The following is a 20,812-nucleotide window of genomic DNA, read 5'->3' as shown; positions in this document are numbered from 1 at the left end:
TGGTATATCTCTCCATCTATTTGTATCATCTTTAATTTCTCTCATCAGTGTCTTATAATTTTCTGCATACAGGTCTTTTGTCTCCTTAGGTAGGTTTATTCCTAGATATTTTATTCTTTTTGTTGCGGTGGTAAATGGGAGTGTTTTCTTAATTTCACTTTCAGATTTTTCATCATTAGTGTATTCTCATATCATTTTCAACTTTGATTCTAAAATTCTCTCAGGTTTGTCCACTGGATCCCTTTTACGTAGGCTCCTGTATCCTTTTTTATTTCTTTTTTTATTCTTAAATAAAAAGTAAAATTTTTTTCAATAGACTATTTTTAGAGCAGTTTGGTTCACAGCAAAATTGAGGGGAAAGTACAGAGATTTCAAACATACATCCTCTCCCCACCTACACACAGCCTCTTCCACTATCAAAAGATCACATCAAAGTACAATTGTTACAGTCAATGAACCTACATTGACATATTATTACCACCAAAAGTCCATAGTTTACATTAAGGTTCATTCTTGGTGTTGTCCTTTCTATGGGTTTTGACAAATGTACAATGACATGTATCCACCATTATAGTATATAGAGTATCATTTTCTGAGAACTTCCTTGCTTTCTTTTTTTTTTATTGGGGTATAGTTGCTTTACAATATTGTGTTAGTTTCTGCTGTACAATGAAGTGAATCAGCTATATGTATACATATATCCGCTCCCTCTTGGACCTCCCTCCCATCCCCTGCCATCCCGCCCAACTAGGTCATCACAGAGCACCGAGCTGAGCTCCCTGTGCTATACCACAGCGTCCCACTAGCTATCTATTTTACATATGGTAATGTATTTATGGCAAACCTAATATCCCAATTTGTCCCACCCTCCCCTTTCCCCCTGTGTCCACATGTCCGTTCTCTACATCTGTGTCTCTATTCTGATGCAAGACGTTTCAGGTATCTATTCTGTTTCCCTTGACTAGCCCTGAAAGGAGCTCTGGTTTCCTTTAGTGAGAAATGGTATTTAGAAATCAAAACCTGGCATCTAGGAGTATTCATTTCTACTATGGTTTCTTTGCTTCTACATCCTTTCGGTGGACAAAGACCATCAAACATATCATCAAATATATTTACACAAGACTGATGAACATAAGTATTTCTTTTTTATGTTTGTTTGGTTTTTAAATTTTATTTATTTATTTTTGGCTGCGTTGGGTCTTTGTTGCTGCGCCCGGGCTTTCTCTAGTTGTAGCGAGCGGGGGCTACTCTTCATTGTGGTGCATGGGCTTCTCATTGCGGTGGCTTCTCTTGTTGCGGAGCATGGGGTCTAGGTGCACAGGCTTCAGTAGTTGTGGCACGGGCTCGGTAGTCGTGGCACGCGGGCTCTAGAGCGCAGGGTCAGTAGTTGTGGCGCATGGACTTAGTTGCTCTGCAGCATGTGGGATCTCCCTGGACCAGGGCTCGAACCCATGTCCCCTGAATTGACAGGTGGACTCTTAACCATTGTGCCACCAGGGAAGCCCCAAGTATTTCTATATCTACTCATAACCAGTGATGTAAACAGAACGTCTCTTTAAAACAAGAATGCCCTGGTTTTTAGTTTATTTCCATGTTATGAATACTCCCACTTGGTTAATTTCAAGGTACCAATGGTTTGACAACCATCTCACAATATTCTTGGATTTTTACAGATTGGTTCTTGAGAGAGGGATGAGATGACTCTAGCACACCACTATAAATATATGCACAACTATGTCCCTATCTATCTATCTGTCTGTCTATCTATCTATCTATCTATCTGACATCTATCTAACTACGTGGTCCAATACAAATTTCCGTAGGAAATAGTCTATATCTGCACTGGTCAATACAGTAATCACTAGACATGTGGCTATTGAACATATGGGTAATGCCACTGAAGAACTAAATGTTAAACTGTACTTAATTTTAATCAACTAAAATTTAAATTAAATAGCCACATATTAGACAGTACAGCTCTAAACTTTTAGTATCCAAGGGTTTATGCTAACTGGGGGAAAGAATGTGATAGTTGAATTTACCCACAACAGCTTCACAGAAATCATCATGGGGAAATCAGAACTCTGTAGATCTTTCTTCCACTCATTTTGTATTGTTTTCGTTGTGAATTACATGACTGGGCAGGTGCCATGTTGATCTGAGTGCTCTAAGTATCTAGTATAGTCCCATCAAATAGATTGGAGCCCGACCATGCCAATTTATAATCACAAGGGCTGTTTGCTGAGCACAAAGGAAAGCAAAGAGAGGGGGCTTGTACTGAGGAAGATGACATTCAGGTCATGATTGAATAAGCATTGCTAATTCCACTCCCTGCATCCTATTTTTCTATATTGTGTGCTGGCCAATGCCCTTCTAAGGACACATTCTTCCTTCTGCTATTTTGATGCCATTGATCAGAATGGGATCAATCAGCACTCTTCTAGCTTTGTTTTTTTTTTTTTTCTGTAGTTTCTGTATATCTGTGATCATCCATTTGAAGACTTGTGCCCCAAGTCTTCTATTAATTTTCCCTACAGTCTAGCCTTAGTATTGCAAACTTTCTCAAAAAAATTCATGTTATACTTTAGCTAGAATAATATAATTTTTTAAAGGAAAAACATGGCTACCCCATACTGTTTCTAGCTAAAGTACATTTAGGATTCTGCATGGGACATACTGATAATGCTGTGTGTGTTAGACAGAAATGCTATCTCTCGAAATTACTCAGCTGTGTTGGGGGAAAGTGTGGCAAAACCAGGAGCAGAGGGCCAAGTATAGTACAGACCTTGAGGAAAAACTGGATTAAGAAAAGTTTTGCCTGTTTCTGGCTCTGTAAAACAGACAGGAGAGTGCAGACCACTCCCAGTTTTGCTCTGAATTGTTTTACATTTTTTTCCCTAGGGATTTGGGAATCTCATCTGGAGTTCTCATCCTGTAACCTGTGACGTTTTATATTGACGTGCTTTACCTACAATGTCTCTCCTCCCCTTCTAGCTCTGTCTGACCCCGAAATGGTGGCCCAAGGTATTATCTTTATTTTTGGTGGCTATGAGCCCACTACTGAGGCGCTTTCCTTCCTTTTCTATAAATTGGCCACTCACCCCGACGTCCAGCAGAAGCTGCAGGAGGAGATTGATGCAATTCTCCCCAGTAAGGTGAGTGATGATACCCGGAGAGGGAGGGGGAAAGTGAAGCCTTAGCATGAATGTCTCCTTGCCACTTCTCAGGAGATTTTTGCAAAAAGCCTAAGTATCAAAATTTTCACTTGTGCTATTTAGGAAGGATCTCAAGAGTCAAACACAAAGGGGGAAAACATAGGTAATGTGTACTACTCACAGAAATATAAGTAGTTTGACACAAGTGCTGGTCCTGGCATATCAGTTATCACAATAATGCCACTTAAAAACCACAAAACCTCAGTGGCATCTAACAGTAAGCATCTCTTGCTCTAGTGTCCGCATAGTTATCTGCTGATATTGGCTGGACTTGCTTGGTTCTGGCTGTTGGCTGATCTAGGCTGGCCTTGGCTAAGCTGGCTAGGCTGACTCAACTCCACACTTGCTTCCCCTGCCTCTCAATCTCCACATGTCTACTTCTCAAGGCAATGGTAGAAGGCAAGAACCAAAAGTCCAATCATATGGGTGATTTTCAAAACCCTCCTAGCATCACACTTAGCCAAATTTCCACTGGTGTAAAGCAAACCACCTGGCCAACCCCAGAGTCAGAATGGGAGGCACCACTGGGTTAGATTCCAAAGGGCATGGACCCAGGAAGGGCTGGAGAACTGGGACCATTAATTCAGTCAACCGCCCTGGGTAACCTGCTGACTAGGAGGAGCCTTGTAACGACAAAGGGCTTAAAGTAGGAAACAGAGGACGTGAGTTTGAGTCCTGGCTGTGGTTTTAGACAAGTTTTATCACCTTTCAGAGTCCTGGGTCCTTTAAATACAAGGTAAGGATAGATCGTAGTGTCTACCTAAATTAGAGATGATCTGTCTTCTCTGGTAAACCACGTATTGAAACTGTTTCCATTGTAATAAGATGGTCACCAGGCAAGAGAGAATTGCCAAAGCATTGTCTTCTTCCTCTTTTATACTAATACAATGACAAGAACAGTATTGGCCAACATTTGCTTTTTTACTATATATGTCTGTTCTAGATGCTATTTATAAACTAATTTAATCTTCATGAAATTCTGTATAAGTCAGGAGAAGCTAGGTTATGCCTCAGTAACAGGTTAGCCCTCAAATCTCAGTGGCTTTACAGAGCAGAGGTGTGCTTCTAACCCACGTCTACGTGACCAACGTGGCTTGTTAGCGGAGGCTGAGAGCGGGCAGCTCTGCTCCCCAGCGTTACTCGGGGATACAGGCTAAGAGGCTCCACCTTCCTGCAGCTGCCTTATCTGGAACATGAGGACTTCCTGTTGTCTGGGGAATAAGGGACTCGAGCGTTGCTCACTGGCTTTTCAAATGATTTGTCCCCGAACTGACATAACGGCCTCAGGTCACAGCCCATTGGCAAAGCTGGTTTCCTGTAACTTCAAGTGGGCTGGGAAATACAGGGACTACATGGATACTGGGGGAGCAGTGAGTGTCTCTGCCACACAAGCCTATGAGGTGTCAACTCTAATTGTCTCCATGTAACATTTCAGAAACCTGAGCGACAGAGATGAAATACTTTCACATACTAGTCGTGTACCTAGTGGTGGAAACGCCAGCCTATGTGCCGGGGTGTCTGTCTCCTGAGCCAACTCTTACCCTCTACAATGTTGCCCCTTAAATATAACCCCTCGTGACAGCCACGTGTCACCCCCACTGGTCTCGGATCTCTGCCAAAAGTGGAATTCTTTGTGGTGTGAGGAGAGCTGGCCTCTGGGGCTGCAGTGGCTTGTTTCGACCTTCAGACCTTACAGTCACCCCTGAAGGGACAATAGGAGACTGTTCCAGCAACAGAGGCTGTGGCTGAGGGTAGGGGTCTCATCCTCTTGTAACTTTCCCTGGATCTGAAATTGTGTTCCTTGTAGCACCCATTTTACCCTTCTTTTGCATATTTGGTTTAAAAAGCAACTTGTTTCTCCCTAAATTATGTATAGAGTTTTAATGTCATAAAGTATTTTCAGATTTTATAGGTATAGTCAAAAGAATTAGTAAACGAGATTTCTCAAGCAAAAATTTTATGTTGAATAGAGGATTTGCACTTACACAATTCTTCCCTTGGTACAGGTGTGTGGCCTCTCTTTTGAAAGGAAACAGTGACTTTGGCACATTTCACTTGAGACTAAGGGTCATAGTCTCTTGGTCACGTTTGTTCTCGTGGGAAAGAAAATACACTGCATCATAATATGCGGGATTTCAGGCCCCGTTTAGGGGATGGTCCCCATGTTCTCGTATGCTCATAACCACTCCACACATCTCAGTGGGCCACTGAGCAGGTCAAAACACATGATAGATATTAAAACATCTATAAATATTAAGGTCCTTTACCAGTTGAAATTATTCTCTGGAGCTCCTACCATTTCAATAGGACTATGTAGACTGAGTTGAAGTTTGATCTCCAATCGCAATTTATCAAAATCTCTTTCTTTCTTCCAGGCGCCTCCCACCTATGAGTCCCTGGAACAGATGGAATATCTCGACATGGTGTTAAATGAATCTCTCAGATTATTCCCACTTACTGCTAGACTTGAGCGAGTCTGTAAGAAAGATGTGGAAATCCATGGGGTGTTGATTCCCAAGGGGACAGTGGTGATGGTACCAATCTTCACTATTCACAGAGATCCGGAACACTGGCCAGAGCCTGAGGAGTTCCATCCTGAAAGGTAGGAGAACCCAGGGAAGGGAGCCCTCTCTGATCCAGAGTGGTTCCAGCGTATTAGACGCCTCTTACTGTAGGAGACAAATGAGTGATTGTACAGTCATTTATTTGTGCACCTTTTTATTGTTTGACCTTTTTTCTTAATATAAGAGTGATCATTGTTCGAATCAAATTTTACAAACTGTGGACTAGAAAAAAGAAGTATAGCTGTCTACATTCCTAATACCTTAAGATAAGCCTCATTGATAATGTGATGTATGTCTGCATGGACATTTGTTTATGCATCTATAGATTTTTTAAACTAGAATGGTAGTATATTTAATTTGGTTTGGAATTGCTTACTTGATTTAACAGTAAACTATAAACAACATTCTATGTGAATTTGTGTGTGTATCTATCTATCTATCTATATATCTATCCATGTATCTATATATATAATATATATGAGTGATTATATGCATATGCCATAATTTACCTAACCACTATCTTATTTTAGCTGTACAGGCTTTTTATTTCCTTTAAGTTTTTCTGTCTGTTCTCCTTAGCTCTTTGAATTCATCACTCATGTTCCCACATTTCCATTTCTTTAAACGCTGGCTACATTTCCTCTAGCATTATTGTGAGAGTGCAGGCTGGGGGCCTAGAGGTCTCATCCCTGATGGTTCAAGCAGCCTCACTGAGGACGGAGGTGCACACAGGTGCCCTGGTTCTGTCTGTGGCTGCACACCTGGTCCAGCTCCCTTCTACCTCAGTAGTTGGTGACCTTCCAAAGAGAAGTCCTCTGCTCTCTAGATGTCTGAGACTTCCTCCTTGGAGGGGTCGAGCATCCTCTTTTGGGAATTCAGAGTCAAGGTCTGGCTTCAGTACAGATTGGCCTCTGGAAAGAGTTGATGCTTTCCCACTTATTGTACAGTGAGCGAAACTTGGGGTGAATATTTTAGGGGACTAGCTGGGATCTAGACTTTTATGAGCCCCTGACTATAAGCTCCCTGATGGCAAGGACTTTATCTTGTTCGCCCTAGTGTCCTGAGTGCTAGCATAACATCTACACGTCGCACTTCTTGAAACAGGAAGTCACAGTGGACCAAGTGCTCTGTTTTTCTGGCCCAGGGAACCTCGTGTTTCCCTGAAGCTCAGTAGCTCCCTCTCCTGCAGCTTCACGAACCTAAAACCAGAGACCACTCACTGTTATTTCTTTTTTGCTGTTGCTGTTGTTCATTTTGGTTCACCTCATTTATTTATTTATTTTTTATTGGAGTACAGTTGCTTTACAATGTTGTCTTAGTTTCTGCTGTACAACAAAGTGAATCAGCTGTAGGTATACTTATATCCCCTCCCTCTTGGACCTCCCCCTCATCTTCCCCCACCCCGCCCCTCTAGGTCATCACGGAGCACAGAGCTGAGCTCCCCGTGCTGTACCGCAGGTTGCCGCTAGCTATCTACTTTACACGTGGTAGTGTATTTATGTCAGTCCTAATCTCCCAATTCGTTCTTGACTCATTCAGTCATCAAGCAGAGAGTTAGTGCTCACCTGGATGTCAGGGACTCGGCCAGGCAGTGAGAAATCCAAATGTTTACAAAAAAGCCTATCATGGAGAATTTTTGACATATACACAAGTATATTCTATAGGCCCTAGTCTGTGGAGGACTTTTAACGGATCTACATGTGCCCATTCCCTGCCCAGCAACCATCCCATGTCTCTGCTCCACCCACGTGCTACCGCTGCCCTCCTCCATCTTCCCATATTATTTGAAGTCACAGTGTCTGTAAATATTCCAAAATGTTTTGCAAAGTAGGGAGTCTTTAAGATATACATAATCGCAATGCTATTATCACTTTCCACAATTCCATATTTTTCCTTAATATATTCAAATACTGAGGAGTCAAATTTGAATAGAACAGAGGTCTAACCATCAAGGAATTTATAGGCTAGTGGAACAGAGAGACAAGGAAATCAGTGGTTATTCTACAGTAGCGTCATATGGTTGTCTCAACGTGACCTAAGCATTCTGTGCTGGGGGGAGACAGACAGACAGACAGACAGACAGACACAAGGGGACGGGAAGGAAGGGAATACAAGGGGGAAGTGACAATTTCAATCCTGGGAGATGGCTCTCCTGCTTCCTTCCCCCATGAGCACATGACCGACGTAAGGGTGCGTGGAGGCAGGAACTCACGTTTCCTTCGATCAGTTCAGAGCATGACCATCTCACTGCCTGAATGTAAATTTAGTGTTTAGAGATAAATTTTTTAAAAATTTATTTATTTATTTTTGGCTGTGTTGGGTGTTCGTTGCTGCGCGCGGGCTTTCTCTAGTTGCGGCGAGGGGGCCTACTCTTCGTTGCGGTGCGCGGGCTTCTCATTGCGGTGGCTTCCCTCGTTGTGGAGCACGGGCTCTAGGCGCACGGGCTTCAGTAGTTGCGGCACGCGGGCTCAGTAGTTGTGGTTCACGGGCTCTAGAGCACAGACTCAGTAGTTGTGGCGCATGAGCTTAGTTGCTTCGCGGCATGTGGGATCTTCCCGGACCAGGGATCGAACCCGTGTCCGCTGTATTGGCAGGCGGATTCTCAACCACTGCGCCACCGGGGAAGCCCGAGAGATAAATTTTTTTTTAAACAGCAATCATCTCATCTCCTCAACAGGACTGAAAGCTCCTCTAGGGTCCGGGGAGTGAGAAGGATCTGGAGCTTACCATTCTCATAGCAAAATCACCACAGCAGGATTCAATGATTAGCTCACACAGGCATCCCTAATGCTACTAGCTGAGTGTTTAAGTTAAGCCTCAGACTTTGAGCTCTTGTGGTTTTTCTGTTTCATTAATTTGTTTCGTCTACTGTTGTGGAACCAGGTTCAGTAAGAAGAACAAGGAGAGCATAAATCCTTACACACACATGCCTTTTGGAACTGGACCCCGAAACTGCATTGGTATGAGACTTGGTATCATGAACGTGAAACTCGCTGCTGTCAAAGTCCTGCAGAACTTCTCCTTCAAACCTTGCAAAGAAACACAGGTCAGACAGTTACCTAGATGCATTAATTGTGTTTATTGTGAGTTTTTGAAACTGATATAGATAGACAGATAGATAGATAGATATCATACACAGACACACACACACACACACACACACATATATGAATGTGTTCTATTCAGGGAATAATTTGTCATATTGGACATGAATGTATTTGGAGCCATGTGTGACCTTTAAGCCATCTGTGACCTTCAGCTCTGGATGGCTAAGCCTGTGGCTTTGTAATGACCCAACTATAAAGGTCATCTAGAGTCAATGCAGTTAGCATGACATGATTATTTGCAGTCTTTTGAACCTCAGCAACGTTTTAAATTTCATTTCAAGTCCACCGGAAGGAAGGGGAAGTGTGTGCAGTCATGAGAGCAGTGATGACCACATCATGTGACAGTGGTTCTCAGCCTCTGCTTGTATAATGAAATTGATGGGGAGCTTTAAAAAAGCCCTGATGCCCAAGTCATCTCAGACTTCCTAAAATAATTCACCCGGAGTGCGGCCTTCAAAGCGGCCCCACTGATTCTCCTGTGTAGCCACGGTGAGAACCCCTGAATGAAAGCATTTCTGCCAGATGTGAAGGACTCCCACAGCCCCCTCACCTTCCAGGGGTCCTGCTGCCATCAAGATGGGCTCCCTGTACACTCTGATAATAACTCTGTGTGTGCTCTTCCCCGCCCCCCCACCCCGATTCTGTTCTTCCCCCTTCAAGTTCTAGCTCAATCCCGGGCCCCTCCATGGAGCCTTCCCCACCCAGTCCACAGCCCACTGTCCCCTCGGCTCTGTTATCAGTTACCACAGGCTGGCATTGTGGATCCTACCACTTAACTGGACACTTTGTCATGGAACCATCCAGTTTGGTTCCTATGTTTTCTTTACACCTATGAACGTCTTTAACTGTAGCCCCTCATTTTATTCCTTTCGTAAAGGCTGAACGATGCCTTCCAGTCACCCAGCAAATGCTTAAGGAGTTAGATGTGCAGTTGGTTAGAGTTCTTGGATACAAATTGTGAACAATTTGAACTTTTGAAATTTAACAGATGACATTTGTGTACATGCCTGGTGTACATGTGTATGTCTATCTGCAGGGGACAATTATGCATGTCATTTGAAATTTTTAAATAACAAGGTGTTACATTTATAGAAAGATCTGGAATCTCTCCTCTGAAGAACACAAAGAACAGTTACCGTTTTTTCATCTCAAACACGGCCCTAAAAGAAGGCTTATTTCTAGGAGTCACACATTTAATAAGCAGCTCCTCCCCTTGAGTAGGCTTTCTCAGGGAAGAGGAGGATAGAGACTGTTTCCATTTTACTTGTGGGCATCTGTGTGGCCGTCCTGTAGGTGTGTACAGACAGGGGACTCAGCCCTGAGAGAAAGGGGGCCTCTGGCACCCCTGGGAAGGGCAGATGCTCCCTGAAGCTCCACCCAGGCACCCACAGGCTGGGGCTTCTCCCTCCACGACAGTTTACTTGCCCGTTAGTCAACTGAGATTAGAAGGTCACTGTTGGTTCCCCCAACTCTGAAGGAGTGACTGGGTGAGAAAAGCGCCAAAAGTACTGGACCAAACACCGTAGGTCATCAGAAGTTCACCATTCGCACTACATTTGGGAGACAGGAAATGTTAAAAAAAAAAAAAAAAACAGGCATAATGCTTCACAACGACCTCTTCCGATCATGAAACTGGATGGGTTCTACTGGGAGAGGTGACTGGACTCTGCAGAAGTTGAGGAAGGCCCATGTAATTAACATGTGTGACTCCTACTAGGATTACGTTGCAAGTTTCAATGGACACAAAATTATCTTTACGTGGCTCAAGATAGTTGGCCATAATGCCTAAGAATCTGGTAAATTTTAAAACCTCATCCTTTGTACCTAAGATTTAAATCAAAAAAAGAACACAAACCAACCAGATTTTTGTCTCTAGCCTGGTATGAGATAAGCGCTCGATAGATATTTTGTGGAGAGAATGATGGATGAATGCTTTCACTATCTCGTCTTGACATAACTTAAAGAATAAGTATAAACAATCAAAGATAAGGAGGAAAGATTGGATGAAGCTACCAACTTCCAGTTATAAGACACATAAGCACTAGAGATGCCACGTACAACATGGTGGCGCTAGTTAACTTTTCTGTACGGTGTGTAGGAAAGTTGTTAAGAGAGTAGATCATGAGAGTTATCACCTGAAGGAAACAACAGTTTTTCTTTGTATCTGTGAGCCGATGGCTGTTAGCGAAACTTACTGTGGTGACAGTTTCACGATATATGTACGTCAGATCATTACGCTGTGCACCTTAAACTTATGCACTCCTGTAAGACAGCTATGTCTCAAAAGGTGGAAATTTTAATTTAATAAAAAAGATAATAAGGGAACGCGGCAAACAACTTTACTCCATATATTTTATACGTAAATGTGGCCAGTTCCTTGAAAGACACAACCGTTAAAGTTCACCCTATGAAAAACAGATAAGCTGACCAGCCCTGTATCTATTAAATACATGGAATTTGTAGTTTTTAAAAAAGAATCAAAGGTATACGACGCTAAAACTAGCTGTTATATGTTTGCAAAGCATTATTGTCCATAATGTATCTTATGTGTCAATACTTCGTTTCTCTTGCTGGCTGTGCTTCACTATTCGATTCTCACGTGTTTGTTTAACTGTTGCAGATGCCCCTGAAATTAAGCCCTCAGGTGCTTATTCAACTAGAAAAACCCATTATTCTCATGGTTGAGCCCAGAGATGGGACCTTAACTGGAGCCTGACTTTCCCTAAGGACTCGGCCTTTGTTCTTCAAGGAAGCTGAGTCCCAGGACAACAAGAGACCTCGATTTACTTTGTGATAAAACACAGAAATGAAGATGGGATTCACCTACTGCACTTGACGGATGACTAGAGATTCTTCACATTCATTTAGCTTTCTCACTGTCTACGTGGAGTGTTATATATTGTGTCATATAAGAGAGGTGATTAATAAGTGCCAGATATGCAAACTCAGCTTATCTGGTTCTCACAGAACTATCTCCACCCCACCACACCCCACTTAGGACCACCTACTCCTCCTGAGCACTGATCAGAATGAAAATTTCTCGCAAACTCTAATGAAAATAAGAATGATTGTGATGACTGAAGTAGTGACATTTGTATCACAGATTTTATTTGAATATTCTAAATTAAATATTACATTGAGCAAGTCAATAAACATCTCTTTACAGAAGTATAATCTGATGCCTCCGTGCACATTAGGCGGGAATGTATACAACTGAATCAGGGAGATTCAGTGACTACTTGCTTTTGACCATCAAAATCACTGGTTGGTTGGGGCGTTTATCAAAACTCCAATTTGACTCCTATTAAATAGGTAAGAGCCAATCCACTGCGACTTTGCCTATTGCTTAGAAAGTATATTCGTAGTTTATACCTACCTTTTTTGGAGCACATGTTTTTGGTAACACTCAACTGAGACACTTATATTATTTGTTTTGATTTAGTGTTTCCATCTCATCTCCCCTGATGTTTCCGGAAGGCAGGAAAGATGTTTTTCACACCTCTTTGCATTCCATCCTCAACTCCCAACTGTCTTAACCGCAATGAATGTGGAATAAAAGATGGTTAATTGGTCAGTTGTTCAGGCAGAAAGGCTACAAGCACTGATCAGTTTCAGTTGGTATCAGAAGCTGCCCAGGGCTCTTCCTTTCCCTTTTCTGCCCCCTCCCTCCATTTTCCCTCTCCCGCCTTGCCTTCCCTTCCTGGATAATCCAGTCCTAAAGTCATCGGGGGTGGGGTGACAGAAGGTGGGCAGGCGCACAATGCAGGGTGGGGGCAGAGAAGGGAGGCACGGTGACTCCAAGTCAGAGGCGGAGTAGGGAGGGGAAAGAGGCCACAGGAACAGCAGCCTGGCGTGAGTGTGGGAACCCAAGCAAGGCGAGAATGTTGCCCTCTCATACGCGTGGTCTGGCAAGGGCAGCCAGAGGCTAAATAGGGTGTGGAGAATGCAGGTAAGTTGAGGAGGTCATCCATGAGTGGAAAGGAATGAAGTGAGGACTAGCTACATAAAGGGGGAGTGATCAAGTAAGTAAGTATATAAAGGATGATGGAAGCCAGGATTCTCACTGCAGGAGAAGAGAGTCACTGATTCAGAGAGGGAGAAACCAGAATAAACCCCGTGGAGTCAGCAATTGAAAATGTGTAGTGTAAATCCATGCTTTTCTACATATATAGAAGAGAGCTAGCTAGATGATATAGACAGATGATAGAAAGATAGATGATGATAGATGATAGATAGATGATAGAAATGTGTGTATGTGTGTGTATAAAACTGCGTATTCCCTACTTTTCTCTACTGATATGGTTTAGAAACAGAATACCATAATAGCAATAAGCACACCTCGTGCCCAGATCTTGGCTTATAAATATCATTTCCCACTGAAAGGAGCCAGGTCTTCTTAGAGAAATGGCTGATTCCAGGGCTGGGAAAGCACATGATGCCATGGAACATCTTGGGCTAGAAGGCAGGGAGGTGTTAAACATTGACATGACAAAAGGACCCAGAAGCCAGCCTGAGGGGCTTCCCCTGCCCGAATCAGGGACCATTTGAGCATCATAATAAATAAGGATAGTAAGAGCTGTTAAGCCGTTCAAGAAAATAGGAAAACATGAGTACATACAGATATACGTAAATAAATTAATGAATGAATTGCAGTTTGACGAGGAAACTGACGTAGCTTCAAACTAGTGCTGCTCAAAATACCCGTTAATTATAGAGGGGAAGGGGCAACCAGAGTGGAGGAACCTGGCAGACAGCCCTTTCCTCATCAGAGAGCAGCGTCAGGGATGGGGTGACTTGATCGTGCTTCACCTGATGGGACTCAGTGAGAAGAACTCATCTCACCTGTGTGAGATCCCTGCCAAGGAGGCACACCTGAAGCAAACCCGGGAAAGAGGCGGGCAAACCCAAACGGAGGAACATTCTCCTCCTCGTCTGTAACGGTTTGGAATCTTCGAAAGAGTCAACATCTTGAAAACCAAAGATAGACTGAAAATGTTCCAGACGAAGGAGGCTACAGAGAGGCGACATCTAAACACAACTCGAGGGCTGGGTCCTTCTGCTACAAGGACATTGTTGGGACAGGTGGGGGAACCGGGGGCTCTGAGGTTAGACGGCAGTGATGTGTCAGCGTTAACTTCCTGACTTGGAGGTCATATTGTGGTCAGGTAGAGATGTCGTCGTCTGTGGGTCCTTCAGGGGGTGTGAAATATCAGGTTGGCGACTTACTGTGAGATGGGTCTGGAAAATGGTTCTTTCAAAAGATTCTTCAGTAAGTTTGTGATTGTGGGGGGAGGGTCACAAAGGCAGCTTTCTTTGGGCTTATACAGCTCTCCCCACTCTCTCACCTTAGTTTTCTTTGTCTTATTTTATTCTAAGGAGGCGGCACCACACTGTGACTGAGAGATGGGGGGATCTGAAGCTGGAGTTCCTGGGTTTCACATCCTAGCACCTTCCATAGCTGAGTCTAGACTAATCAGTGGCTTTGGGCAAATGAGACAAGCCCCCCATCCCTTGCATAGCTTGGACCAGAGAATTTGGCTGAATTTCAGTGCTTCTCTGCCCCTCAGCTGAATGCCACTGTGCACACATTAGCTCGGGCTCAGCTACTGTCTTAGGTTGGGTTCCCCAAAAGCAGAGCCTGAGGCGGGGGTTCTAGCACAAATACTTTACTGAGAAAGTGCTCTCAGGATAATTGAATGAAAGGAGCTGGGTGCAGGAAGAGGAAAAGCTGAGTGAAGATGTGGACTCTGTGGAACCCAATCCCACAGAGAGCTCGGAGACAGTTTTGTAATCCAGAGTGGGTCCAAACTGGAGGCAGGGGCCAACCTTTTGCACCCCATCAGTGAGTCATGGATTGGCCCTCCCATCCCCCAGGATGAACAAACTCCCAGGTGAAGCGGTTTCAATTTGGCCCCCGGAGATTCTCTAGAGAGCAGGGCAGCCTTTAATCAATAGCAGCCAATACTCTCAGTAACTGGGGGAGGAACGTGCAGCTCAGCGTAAGGGATCTGTGACTGCCTGGAAGTCCTGGCTGAATTTCATAAATACATCGTAAATACACCGTGTCTGTAAGGAGGGAATGAGCTCTTTGCTGTTCCTCTGGGATTTATCTTTTCTCTGCCAACAGTGGACTCAACTTTGGGAACTTTTCACAAACAATTTCTGCCCCAGGGGAGGAGGAGGAGAGTGGGAGAGATTTCAACCCAGGGGGCTTTGAGGTACTACAGAGGTGGGGAGACCTGGGGCTGGAGGTCCTGCTCAGGACCCTGAGCTCACACAGCTGGACAGACCCCCCCCAGCCCCAATTAGAATCCAGGAAATAATGTCCTGAACATTTATGACTCAGTGGCTCCACACACAGCAGGTGGCAAAAGAGGCATTTAAACACAATCAATAAGAAGGAAAAAAATAAGGAGTTTAGAGTCAGCAAACTCCCAACCTTTTAATTATTTTTTCAACTCCGATTTGAACTCATGTCTCCTCCTCTTGCTAACAAAATATACATTTCATAACTTGGACTACACTATAACGCTTGTGTATTAGCCACTAGTTGAACTTTTGGACCTCGTATTGAGTGGACATTTCTATAGGGTCTGGTAAGGGTCAGGTATCTGATGGGCAAGGTCACATGTTCTCTTCACTCAAAGCCACCAGGAGGCCCCAAGCCCCTCGGGTCATAGAACCGGGGGCTGGTGTGGTCTGGGCTCTTGTAGGAGGGAAAGACAACTTTTTTTTCTTTCTTGGCCGTGCCCCGCGGCATGTGGGATCTTAGTTCCCCAACCAGGGATCGAACTCCTCCTCCCTGCATTGGAAGTGCGGAGTCTTAACCACTGGACCGCCAGGGAAGTCCCGGGAAAGACATAATTATTAACGCTCATTCTATAGATTAGGCAACTGAGGCTGAGACAGTTTAAATAACTCAGCCGGGGCCCGCATATCAGTCACATTCAGCGGATCCCTACTAGCCAGCTGTCTACACAATAGGAGCATAGATATCCCTGGAGTCCATAGAAAGCTCAAGAGCCACTGTGGGGCTCGTTCGCAAGCACAACGTCTGCTTGTCTTCCTCTATCTATGGCAAATTCTCACAGATTCTTAACCATTTTGACTTTGCAGTTGCAAATGTCAGAATTCCAGAAATTTTACTACTTCACAACCACTAGGTGGCTATCAAAAAAGAAAAGATAAAAAGCAAATGTTGGCGAGAATGCGTAGAAATGGAAACACTGATTCTTTGCTGGCAGGGATGTAATGGGGCAGCCAGTGTGGGGAACAGTTTAGCAGCTCCTCAGAAAGGTAAACATAGACTATGACCCAGCAATCGCGCTCCTGGGTAGATACCTAAGAGAATTTCAACAGTTTCTCAAACAAATACCTATACCTGCATGTTCATAGCTGCACTATTCGCAAAGGCAGAAGGGTGGAAACAAGGAGAATCCAGGGATGAATGGATGAACAACTCTTGGCCTTCTCCATTAAGCTAGATGTACCCACAGGGAAAGAAAACTTCCAAACATAGGTGGATGGGTTTATCAGACCTTTGATTTCATTAGGGGGCAACCCAGTTCTCGGAGGAATTAAAAACAGCTGAGCGACATTGTTTTACAAACCTTAACAGGACCAGACGGGTGGCTCCAGAAACAAGTCAAAGCCCACCAATCTTTATTTACTACTCCCAAACCTCCCCTATTTATCTTAAGAGGCTTATAAGTTAAAAAAAAGAAAAAAATTCAGGCCTTAAGGCAACGAAACTCCTCCTGGGAGGAACTTGCATTTCTCTTCCTATGCCTTTGAGGTGTAAATGTTCTACCTGGCCTTCTCCAGGAACTCTTATCTAGGCCATGGTTTTAAAAAGCAAATTTCAGGAAGGTAATATTTTTTATTTTTTCAGTCTCTTAGCAGATTTTCTTTTTTTTAGTTGTTACACGGTTGTAATACAAACTCATTACCTACATAGAATTAGGCCTTTATTACAGATTGGGCTGTTTCTAGTCTTGGTTCCACCATTTTTTTTCTTAGTTAATTCTCATCTTATTTTTTAAAATTTATTTTTATTTTTATACAATTTTAAAATTTACTTTCCATTTACAGTTATTACAAAATATTGGCTATATTCTCCATGGTGTACAATACATCCTTGAGACTTTTTGATACCCAATAGCTTGTGCCTTCCAATCCCCTACACCTATTTTGCCCCCGTCCCCCTCCTCACTGGTAACCTCTAGTTTGTTCTTTATATCTGTGAATCTGCTTCTTTTTTGTTATATCACTGGTATGTTTTTTTTTCGAGTCCACATATAAGTGGTATCATACAGTATTTGTCTTTCTCTGTCTTATTTCACTTAGAATAATGCCCTCCAAGTCCATCCAAGTTGCTGCAGATGGCAAATTTTTGTTCTTTTTTATGGCTGAGTAATATTCTGTTGTCTATATATACCACATCTTCTTTATCCATTCATCTATTGATGGACACTTAGGTTGCTTACATATCTTGGCAATTGTAAATAATGCTGCTAGTAATATTAGGCCAGGGCTTCCCTGGTGGCGCAGTGGTTGAGAACCCACCTGCCAATGCAGGGGACGTGGGTTCGAGCCCTGGTCAGGGAAGATCCCACATACCGAGGAGCAACTAAGCCCATGTGCCAGAACTACTGAGCCTGCGCTCTAGAGCCTACGAGCCACAACTACTGAAGCCCGCGCACCTTGAGCCCGTGCTCAACAAGAGAAGCCACTACAGTGAGAAGCCCACACACCGCAACGAAGAGTAGCTCCCGCTCGCCACAACTAGAGAAAGCTGCATGCAGCAACGGAGACCCAATACAGCCAAAAATTAATTAATTAATTAATTAATTAATTAAAAAAAAAAAACCCAGCTCTGTAGCATTTGCAATAACAGTGGAATCACGCTGGGAGGAGTAGAAGCAAATATTTATCCCACACGGGGTTGACATGACCTGCCAAGTTATTTCAGGAGGCCCCTTGGAATCCAGGCAGACATGCCACAGGCACAGTTTGGAATTACAAGATCAGGCTCCGGGCTGTGGATTCATGGTTGAATTGCTTGGGCAAAACTCTTTCCCATACTGAACTTCTGTTTCCACAGCTGTAAAGTGGGCTGTGAATAATCCCAACACGGCTTATCTCGCAGAGTTTTCTTGAGGATCAATTAAGAGAGATAAGAAAGAACTTTATAAAGTGTACAGGGTGGTAGAGATGTTAGTGGTTAGCTTATCCGGAAAGAGACCCTCCAGGATGGAGTAGAAAGCGAGCAGCCATGAGAAGACCTCCTTCTCCTCTTCCCTTTGCCATAAAGTCTAGGGAAGTGCCTCTGCCTCAGGATAGGGGGCTTCCTCCGTGGTGCAATACACGTGGGGCGGAAAGCATATCCTCCTACCTCATCCCCGTTCTCATTGACGGGCTTGCTAGGGAGACTTACCTTGTCTGTGAGTTGGGGCGGAACACTGGTCACTACCCTCTCAGAGGACCTGGGCTCCAGAGCTAGTTCCCCCACTACTTCCAGGGCAAAGCTGAGACTAGCGACGGTAAAGACTTCAGGCTCTAAACCTAGATGAACTAAATCTGAATCCCAGCTCCGTGGTAATTGGCGATGAGTCCTTGGAGGGTCACTCAACCATTCTGCGCCCCCGTTTGTTGCTCATCTTTAAAATAGGAACCATACAATACCTATCTCATGGGGTTGTTGGATGGATCGAATCACTTAATGCAGGCCAACTATTCAGAACAAGAAATTGATCTCTCCTTGCCTGACGTTAGGTCTTGCTCTGTGTGGGGGGTGGGGTAAAATATATATACATCTATGATACAGATTGTTTCAAATAGACCTGACAACAGGTTATTTTAATCTCTCAGGGCAGGTGAGTAACTGTGCCTGGGAGCCAGTGATGATGTGAGAGGCATCCAGGTGGGGTCAGGATGAAGGGGGAGAATATTCCTCATTGCTCAGAGCAGACCTCCCTTGGTTCCACAGCGGGTCAGCAGATTTAGCATCTCATCTGCTTGAGGCCTGGGGCAAGGGACACCATCTAAGCCACACTGTGTGTGGTCTGTCTGGCAGCAGGTCCAGCACTAGACACTCTCACCACAGCCCTAACAGCCCTGCAGCCTTAGAAGATACGTCTGTCTGGCAGCAGGTCCAGCACTAGACACTCTCACCACGAGGCAAACAGCCCTGCAGCCTTAGAAGATACTGGTGCAGCCAAGAGTCAGTAGCTGCAGGCAAAGCTCTCCTTAATGCCAACACAATGTAAAGACTATAAAAATGATTGGCTTTACTGTTAGCCCCTTCCTTTTTACCCAAAGCAGCATTACTCTACCAAAAAGAGGGAAGCTGGAAAGAAAGCAAAGCATTCACCGAGCCCACCTTCTGCCTTGATGTGGAGCCTTGTGAGTTTCGACACTAGACGAGATCTTTCCTTGGGACCTGCGTTCTGACACGGTCACTCAATTGCTTGGCATCACTTTTTCTTTTCTTTTTTTTTAATACTTGGAGACTTTTTTCTCTTATTTATTTCTTTTATTTCTTATTTATTTTTGGCTGCACTGGGTCTTCGTTGCTGTGTGCGGGCTTTCTTTAGTTGCAGCGAGCAAGGGCTACTCTTCGCTGTGGTGCGTGGGCTTCTCATCGCGGTGGCTTCTCTTGTTGCAGAGCACGGGCTCTAGGCGCGCGGGCTTCAGTAGCTGTGGCGCACGGGCTTAGTTGCCCCGCGGCATGTGGGATCTTCCCAGACCAGGGCTCGAACCTGTGTCCCCTGCATTGGCAGGCGGATTCTTAACCACTGCGCCAGCAGGGAAGCCCTTGGCATCACTTTTGAATTCATGTAACCCATTGAAAGTTCAGAAGCAGCATTTGATCTGCCCTGGTTGCGATGGCTAAGGAAGGACCTGGGCGGAATAGCCCAGGCCACCCCCTTTTTTGGCAGTTGGTGCTCAGACCTCCACCAGCTGCTCTGGAGGGAGGATCGAAACACCCAGCGGGGCTTGGCCAAAGTACCTATTGGGCCTGTCCAACAGGCATGTCCTTTCACGCAATTTGGGGGGTTTATTTTATCACGTATTATAAGGTTTGCTGGATTTGTAGAGAATATTTGAGTCTTGTACTACCGTAAAGTCTAAACTCCAAAGAGGAAGAGACAAAGTCTTAAGCAACCATTCCAGAACATTTTATGCTTATTCATTCTATCTTGCCTGATACGTCTTTTGCTAGCCACAGGAAGGTACCTGAAGTTTGGAAGGGCCCCTTATCTTTCAGGGAAAATGGCTTGTAGAGCATGTTGAACCATTTATACATAACATACCTTCCTAATTTGCCTCTACAGTGTTAGTCTTGGAGGCCTAGCAAGTTCATGTTTAAAACCTTTGCTGGTAATCTCTTTGCTCAGCTTCTCTTCTCCTCCTCTCTGTTATCTCTCAGAAACACAAGAATGAGAATGCTTGCAAGATTTCAAAATCCCCAGCTGTGGGATTCCACACAGGAAACGTAAAGATGCGCTGCCAGCAGGTCTGTCACAGGGAGTGCCAGAACTTACTGGGTTGTGGAGACAGTTAACACAGAGAGACAGTAAAGTAACTGCTTTGTTACTGAGTATCTTCCAAAAAATGAGTGTGCCTGGAGCACTTAGCAGGTGAGTGTCACTGGTTGGAAGACCAGGTACCGTCATGGGGGAATGATCTGGAAATGGATCCCTTAGTCATTGATTCCTTTGTACAGTTTCATTCATGGAACATAATGGTTAATCACCCTTCTCTGTAGCTCAAGTCGACCACATTGCATGACAACAGAGACTTGGGTGTAGCTGAAAGGGGCTCACATTTCTACGATGGCAATGGAATCCTTGAACGCAGTTTGCATTCCATAGAAATAAAAACACTGGTTGCTCCAAGGCCTATTTCTGTAAATAGATTTCAG

General features: G+C 44.2%; 1 protein-coding gene across 2 annotated transcripts in view; it reads left to right on the top strand.

Moving 5' to 3' along the window:
• Positions 1–11,970, top strand: part of LOC102996864 (cytochrome P450 3A29-like) — a 26,789-nt gene extending 14,819 nt beyond the window's left edge. For both annotated transcript variants that reach the window (XM_024118666.2, XM_055089851.1), the window contains 4 exons: positions 2,995–3,155; positions 5,591–5,817; positions 8,663–8,825; positions 11,507–11,970. In XM_024118666.2, coding sequence (XP_023974434.1) covers positions 2,995–3,155; positions 5,591–5,817; positions 8,663–8,825; positions 11,507–11,602 — 647 coding nt within the window. In that variant the 3' untranslated portion in view covers positions 11,603–11,970. The remainder of the gene's footprint in view (positions 1–2,994; positions 3,156–5,590; positions 5,818–8,662; positions 8,826–11,506) is intronic.
• Positions 11,971–20,812: the final 8,842 nt, after the last annotated feature.

This window comes from Physeter macrocephalus, chromosome 14 (assembly GCF_002837175.3).
Source record: "Physeter macrocephalus isolate SW-GA chromosome 14, ASM283717v5, whole genome shotgun sequence".
Lineage (NCBI taxonomy): Eukaryota > Metazoa > Chordata > Mammalia > Artiodactyla > Physeteridae > Physeter > Physeter macrocephalus.
Note: the sequence above shows the minus strand (reverse complement) of the source record. Positions and strands in the feature narration are given on the sequence as shown.